This window comes from Sinocyclocheilus anshuiensis, unplaced genomic scaffold, assembly GCF_001515605.1.
Source record: "Sinocyclocheilus anshuiensis isolate Anshui unplaced genomic scaffold, SAMN03320099.WGS_v1.1 scaffold800, whole genome shotgun sequence".
NCBI classification, from domain to species: domain Eukaryota; kingdom Metazoa; phylum Chordata; class Actinopteri; order Cypriniformes; family Cyprinidae; genus Sinocyclocheilus; species Sinocyclocheilus anshuiensis.
In genome coordinates, this window is record NW_015554126.1 from 201,675 (window position 1) to 209,632 (window position 7,958).

Consider the following 7,958-nt stretch of genomic DNA (forward strand, 5'->3'; position numbering starts at 1 on the left):
GATTTTTCAAACTCTGCTGCTCTGTGTTTCACGGAAACCTGGCTGAATGACGCCATTCCGGACAGCGCGCTACATCTGCCCGGCTTTCAGCTGTTTAAAGCAGACTGCGCAGAATCAACGGGGAAATCGCGCGGTGGCGGGACATGTTTTTACTTCAACGAAAGGTGGTGTACAGATGTTACAGCTTTAAAGAAGATGTGCTGTTCCGATCTAAAAGCGCTTTTCATTAACTGTAATCCATTCTATTCGCCGCGGGAGTTTCACTCGTTCATTCTCGTGAGTGTCTACATTCCTCCGCAAGCGCATGTGAACTCAGCTTTACAGAAACTCACTGATCAGATCACAGAGACAGAGCAACAACACCTGGCTCCGTGTACTGGAAGCTTGTGACACTATAACAAATTCCTTGTATGTGCAAACATACTTGGCAATAAAGCTCTTTCTGATTCTGATTCTGATCATGTAATGACATTCTTTCTTCTGTGTAACATAAAGGTTTGGAAGATGTAGAATATACATTTATTTTTTATTTTACTCTTTCGCTTACCTTCATGGACCCCCAGGTTGAAAAACTCTTTAAAGCTGTTGCTTGGTCTTTTGGTCCTGAGTGTGAGTGTGTTTTCTTGTATCACTCTGTAACTATATTTCCTGAGGAAATATCAGACTAGTGTTAATGTTTTAGGTAAAAAATAGTAGTTAGAAGATCCAAGTACTGATAGAGGAAGAGAGAGAGAGTGAGAGAGATTATAGAGTTTTTTTCACCCACTTTTTTTTTAGTGGCCTTGGTTACGTAGGTATTTTTTAAATTATCTTCCAGAAATAATTATAAGCCATGAACCTAACTTATCTGCTATGAGGCGAATCACAATATTAAAAACTTTGCTTTGAGAGTGGGCAAGCACTAAAGTCTTCTTTTGGTGTGATTTGCATGTTTTCGTTCTTGGCAGAATCATGGGTAGTGTAGTTTTTCACCAAAAATTCCACTGTTATAAACTTTTTTTTTTAAATAAGTTGAAATAAGGTGGACTGATGACTTCAAAAAATCATGTACCATTTATTAACAACCTTGTAACTCACAGTATGTCTGTCTTTAAAGCTTTATGTTATCATTTAAAAAAAAAAGGAGTTCTGTGGAGAAAATCACTGGGATTTTTCTTTAAAAAAATATGAACGTAAAATGTAAGAAAATAAAGGCCAGTCATCATGCAGTATGCAAATACCGCAATGACAGTGTTGGTTAGTGTTGGTCAGTGTGGGTGTTGGTGTGTACATGTATCGGTGGATGTGTTTTTTTAGCTTCCATGTTGCTAAACTTCTACTCCCCGGACTGAAAAAAAATCCATACTCTCTGTTCTTCCTCTCTTCTCAGGGATAAAGGAGTCAAGTGAACTTGCATTTGTGGTCTCTTAAATAATGTATGGTAGCCTCTGGCAGAACACAAACAGATCCTCTATGAACCGACACAAGTTCGTCGTTCTTTAGACCCCTATTAAAGTTCCTAAGTCCTGCACCAGATACCTGCATGTGCCACGGCAGATCAAGGGGGGCACAACTGGCACCGTCTCGCACACATTCATTGGTCTTTACGTCTTCGATCCCACAGGAGCCATTGTTAGTGTTTCTGATGACAGTTTGCCAAACCTCAACTTCTGTGCTGATTTGCCCAGTCCATTGATTTTGTTTGTCCGAAAATGTGGTGCCATTGAATTGTGTGTCTGATTACACTGGTGATGTTAATGTTTGAGAAGAAGAAAAATGCATCATTTTCAACACAAGATGAGGCTGGATTCTGATACAAATGTCAAGAGGAAACCAAATTATCTTTTCCACTTACAAAATATGCTTTGATATAACAATTGAGCTCAAGATCAGATCACAGAGGAGACTGTTAAGAGCACATGTTGAACAGAGGAAGGGTCAAACAATGTCAAGATGACCATACTGCCCCCTGTAGGACTGGTTGTAGCCTACACTTTAGAGATCACTCCTTTGGGGTCAGTAAGACATTTTTCTTTCTTTTTTTAATGAATGAAATTAACATTTTTATTTAGCAAGGACACATTAAGTTGATCAAAAGTGTCAGTAAATACATTTATGATGTTACAAAATATTTCTGTTTCAAACACTTTCTGTTCTTTTGAATTTTCCATTCATCAATCCTGGAAAGTGGCAAAGGTTTTACTTTTTGACACTTTTAAAATATCTTAAATGCAGTGTCTTTTTACTTGACTGGTTGCTTTTTGACTCCGCCCACCAATTTACTTTCGTACAAATAGCATATTACTTCTGAGTACACTTTATGTGAATAGCATCTATCACTATTTGCAGTTTGCTCTTAATTTAACCAGGATGGTATTTGATAAATAAACAGTTTCTACCACTATTTAGATTAAATAGCATCTACCTTTTTTTCACATGTTTAAAGTCTCCATGCTTAATAAACAGTCAGGAAGTCCAGCCTGTAAGCACATGAAAATGAAATTGAAAATGTCAGTCCTAGTTTAATTAATAATTGCTGTAATTGAAAATTACATACCAGACGATGATTTGGAATATGTTCCTAACGTGATATTTCTGGTCAAATGAAGAGTGGTGATATACTCAACAGACCTCTAAAACCACGCTTTAATCTGATGAAAGATGCCCAACAGGGGTAAAATATAATTAATTCACAAACAGGGAAATAAGCCTAAGTCTGGACCCACTGAAGTTTAAATCCCTTTTTCTGCCAAGATGGGCGCTTTTACTCTTTAATCCACTCTGGGTACTGATGTGGCCTGTCTCGAGGGGAAGAGAGATTTCCCCAGCATCGACCTGTTTACTGGCTCTTCAAGCCACTTGTTTTGACGTGCTATCCGCTGTGCACCTGGCAGATTAAGTGTAACCTCTTCTTGTTAATTAATTTTCAAGCGTGACAAGAGTAATTAATGCCACTTGCTAAAATTACAATTTCTTTTTTTAATACTCAAGGGTCGAGGTTTTCAGAACTCTTAACCTTAAGTACTGAACATTGGAGTAACTCATCCCCTACATGTGCTATTGACATGAATGGTACCTCAAATCATTTTAGATTTAAAGTTGAATGTTGAATGATTAATGTTTAGAGTAAAAGTTAATATAATTCATTTTTAAAGGGATAGATTATTCAAAAATGGTTATTCTTTCATTATTTACTCGCCCTCATGTCATCCCAAACCTGTTTGACTTACTTTCTACTGTGGAACAAAAAATATATTTTAAAGAATTGTTTTTGTCTGCACTGAAAAATAAAGGTTCCAGAAGGATTTTTTTTTTTGTCCATAGCAGAACCATTTTGGGTTCCTTTCAATGAACAGTTCTTAAACACTTTTATCATAGTGTGAAGAACATTTTAATAAGCTGAAGAATATTTTTCAGGCGAAAGGTTCTATTAATTTTAAAGGTTCTTCATGCAATCAAAGATGCCAATGAAGGACCTTTATTTTTAAGAGTCTGTACAATAAAGGTCATTGGGGTCCAAAACAACATTTGACCCCACTGACAAGTGTATGGACCAAAAGAAAAAAGAGAGAGAGAGAGAGAGAAAATCTGTTATTTTGTTTTCCACAGTAAAATGAAAGTCATACAGGTTTAAAAATCATGAGGTTGTGAAAATGTTTACTGAATTTACATTTTTGTTTTAACTATTATTTTAATAAAAAAATGATGGCTCCAACCTTTTAAATCTATCTAGCTATAAATGGAAAACTCAGACTCTTGCCTGTAAACTTGAAGCCCATCATGAGTAACTTTACCACTTGGCTGATGGAAAGACAAATTGAGGGAGTGAATGATGAGGGTTGTGTAAGGGAGGGGAGTGGGGTGGAACAGAGGAGTGTATTTCTATCTGACCAAAGCTCTGCAGGGTTCACGTGTGTTATTGTGCCTTGTTTCACTGCAGCTGACTGCTGCCACAACCACTTTCCTCCAATCAGGCTGATGGTAATTAGATCAAACACACTTTCGTCTTGCTGCCTGCATTGCGCGCTCCCTGCACACTTACTTGTGTTTCCCCCCTAGGAAGATGGAGTGACGAGTATGTGTGTATGAGGAGATGAGAGTAGTGAGGATTTTTATCCACTCCTTGCTTGACTTTATTGCATGTGAAAGCAGCGAGGTGAATTGATTCAGTTGTACATTTTGATGTTTCAGGCTCACACTCGTCTGCTAAACGGGGAAAGCATTACCTGGATGCGTTTCGGGCCCTCGGCACATGAATAAACGGGGCTGGAGTCTCATTATAATTTGAAAATGGCATTTGTGGAACGGAGCAAACTCAGCCGTGCTCTTAAGTGCCGTTCAAGTCTTATTTTCCTTCCACTGCCATTTAGGACCAAGCTGTACAAACGTATCTAGTAGAAAGAAACAACAAGCAGCAAAGGGAAAAAAATCAATAGTCCTCTCCCCCCATCCGCATTTAATATTCCCTCGCATCGGATCTGGCATGGTTCGATCGCTGTTGAATTTCTGAGATCCGCAGGCCAATTCATTTTGCTCAAGTCTTGCGAAATTAGACCTTGCATTTTTCAAAGTTACATTTTAATCATATTTTACGATGATGGCGGTGTGGTGTGGAGTGGAGTAAGGAAGGAAAGTGAAGGCAAAAGTAAAAGGCTTTAAAGGTTCCTGGAGCTTCGACGAGAATGACATTTTGTTCCTAATTAGTTTAATTTATTAATTAAATGCTTTGTTGTGGTTTTTCATGTTTTACACATTCCTTGCATGAATATTATAGGAAATATCTCATGTTGCCCTAAAAATTTCAAACCTGCTGCTGAGGGAGACTGAGTTTATTACCACCACAGATGTTGTGTTAAACTTTCAAATGGTGTTTAATCACCGTTTTCACGTTTCTTCTTTTCTCTTTCGCAGGCTTGTAAATTCCACTGATTCTTTCTGTAGTCCTTTTGCAACACTGAAGAAAACCTTCTTCTCTTCTCCACACACAAACCAGGCTGAGAAGACCTCACCCCCAAAAGACACTTTGCACCCTCCATTTTTGCTCTCCTCCTTTTAGACATCGTCTCTCTCTATCCCCAACCTCACAGCCTCCACCTTTTCACCAGGAACTTTCTCTCTGTCCTCTCCTTCCTTCCCCTGCACTTCCTGTCTTCTCATATCTCTGGAATACATCACGGATGGCACCGCCTTGATGCTCCAACTCTCTCTCTCTCACTGGACAAAGATATATTGGATGGGGGCAAAGCGATTGGACATTTCGATGTACTTTAGTTTCCTCTGGTTAAAGACTACTGTATTTGATCTTGTTTACTAATGTAAGGGAAGGACACAAGGCCTCTTTAGTCTGCAGTGGTTGTGTTTTCTTAGGGTGGGGTGGTAGCCAGAAGCCTTCAGAGTCTAAAAAAAAAAAGCATCTCTCTTGCGTCTTTTATTTTTGTTTTTTGTTCAATTGCATTAGTTGTTATGGAGTGGAACACAATATATCTTTATAGTAATGTGTGAGATGGTGGGGGAAATGTACACTATATATATTTTATTTTTTACCAATGTACAAATATATGAATTAACTTATGTACTTTGATCGCTTATTCTTTAATGACCCCTCACGAGAAAAAAGAAAATAACTGTATGTTTTTGCAAAATTTTAGGAACTATTTCTAATGCCATTGATGTTTTTTCCTCTTTTTTCATGTACGAGATCGTGTTTAGAGTGCGGTTCTTGAGTCTGGAGAGCGATTTGCAGACAGAGAGCAAGTCTGTCTTGTGATTCTTGATTCTGATGGTACGGCGTTTATTTTATTTTTATTTTTCTCTCTCTCCCCTTGGGTCAAGTCAAAGAGGCCAGGGAAAGCTGTTGATTCAGTGGTTTTTCTTTTTTGCGCTTGTGAGAAGACAACAAAAAAGAGAGACAGAAAAAGATAACAGATGAAAAACAAAAAATGCGTGTGTGGGTTTGTGTGGAAGACCCTGTAAGTTTTGAAAATATAAAGAAAAAGATGACGTGGTGAATGAGTTATGTCTGTCTTTTGCACTAATTTAATAAAGCTGTTACTGTCCTTCCCACCACTTTAACTTTGCTTGTTTGTTTAAAGCCTGTCTGCAGACCAAAGGAAGAAGAACCAGATTCCTTGATGGAGAAATGTTATGAAATATGATTCTATTCTTGGAGTTATAATGGAGACTGAATAGATTCCAATGGGGATACGGCTGATACAATAAACAGACCAACATATGCACATAATATTAATTGGAATTTTAAGGATATAGAAAACTAAAGCGAACAGCTTTGCAAAGTTCAAGAGTTTTGTCTATTAGGACATTATTATTATTATTATTATTATTATTATTATTATTATTTTTAAAAATACCATATGAAAATATACTGGATTCCTGATTTTATGCTGTAAATATTTCATTTTTTATTTTAGAAAAAAATAGATGTATTTATATATTGTAGAATATAGTTTTAAGTAATATACAGTAATTCATACACAAGTGCAGTTGTATAATGTAAAATTGTAAAATGAATTTATATAATTGCATGTTTACTCCTTATTTGTAGCATAAATTCAGGTATTCGTTTCTACCTTTCTAACATCTTTTCATATAGCCATATTTTACTAAGCAATGTTGTTAAAAGGGTCTAAAAATAAATACTTGTCCTACTTCCCCAATGTAGCTGCTTTAAAAAAAATGGAAATGTCTTGGTTTGAAGGTCAAGGTACACTTGCATATTAATTGTGATTTAATGAAGTAGCTCAGGCATTTAACTAGCTTTTGCATTCATTTTGAAGTCAGAAAAAAATGACTCTGGCCGTCTCAAGTCATCATCGCTAAAAACAAATATCATCTGATAATTACTCGCCAATTTGATTAACTGAAATATTTAGCTCATAGACCACCATTAACATTTCCCAGGAGATGCCAGAGTACAGTCTAACAAACTAACTCCTGTATAAATAATCTGAAAATAAACCTGTGAAATTTTGCAAGTTGCTCTCGGTTTGAAAAGTGATGCTTAAACTTTGACAAAAGAATGGGGAACTTTTGCAGCTATACTTGTTTATGAATTACCCAGTTTAAGGTCTTAATAACACGCCTTGATTGTCCATTTTTTAACCTTGTGACTACAATATAAAAGAATAATGGTGAGCCAGCAATGTAATCAGCCCCCTCCTCCTCACTCAACTGAATGAGACTCATTTTGATTTCATACTCTGTTTTTGTCCCACATCAATTCTTAATCACTCTGTATAAATACTAGAGGCACCGTCCTGGCAGAAGTTTGTTATATTAAGTCACCGCCTTTTTGTCATAACAATTACTCTTTGTGAAAACACAAACGTGCAAGACCTTGCTGAATGAGTTGAAATCAATAAATTATCATGCTTGGCCATTCGAATCTAGGTAATGACATGTAATTGGAACATGTGTTTGGGTCGATAAGTGTGCACAGGTGTTCATGGCCTCGATGAAGTTAATGGAACTATGATTACTTTTTCCAGGATTAGCCTCTGGCTTGATCTGAAAGAAAACGTCTCAGGTTACGTATGTAACCATGGTTCCCTGAGTAGGGAACGAGACACTGCATCCTCTAGGGGGCACTATGGGGAATGCCTCGTCGTGACCCGTGTCTGAAGCATACATTGAAAAAACACCAACAACACGTTGACCGGCGACAGCCATGATGTCACTACCGGTGCAACTGTAGTATAAATAGGTGCCGGGAGAACACATCATCCACTTCTTCGTCTGAAGCTTGTGTCCGAAGCATGGCAGGAAACCTAGAGGACGCAGTGTCTCGTTCCCTACTCAGGGAACCATGGTTACATACGTAACCTGAGACGTTCTCTTTCAAGGGAACTTCGAACTGCGTCCTCTAGGGATCACTATGGGGAATGGTATACCCACACCCCCGCGCTGAGGGGAGTGCATGCCAGAAAACCATGGCGAGCACTAAGTACCAACTCTACCATAGC

General features: G+C 37.7%; 1 protein-coding gene across 1 annotated transcript in view; it reads left to right on the top strand.

The window, feature by feature from the left end:
- The window catches only part of LOC107670147 (cadherin-13), a 201,117-nt gene extending 195,208 nt beyond the window's left edge, over positions 1–5,909 (top strand). Inside the window, exon 11 of the mRNA XM_016462659.1 lies at positions 4,891–5,909. Coding sequence (XP_016318145.1) covers positions 4,891–4,898 — 8 coding nt within the window. The 3' untranslated portion in view covers positions 4,899–5,909. The remainder of the gene's footprint in view (positions 1–4,890) is intronic.
- Positions 5,910–7,958: the final 2,049 nt, after the last annotated feature.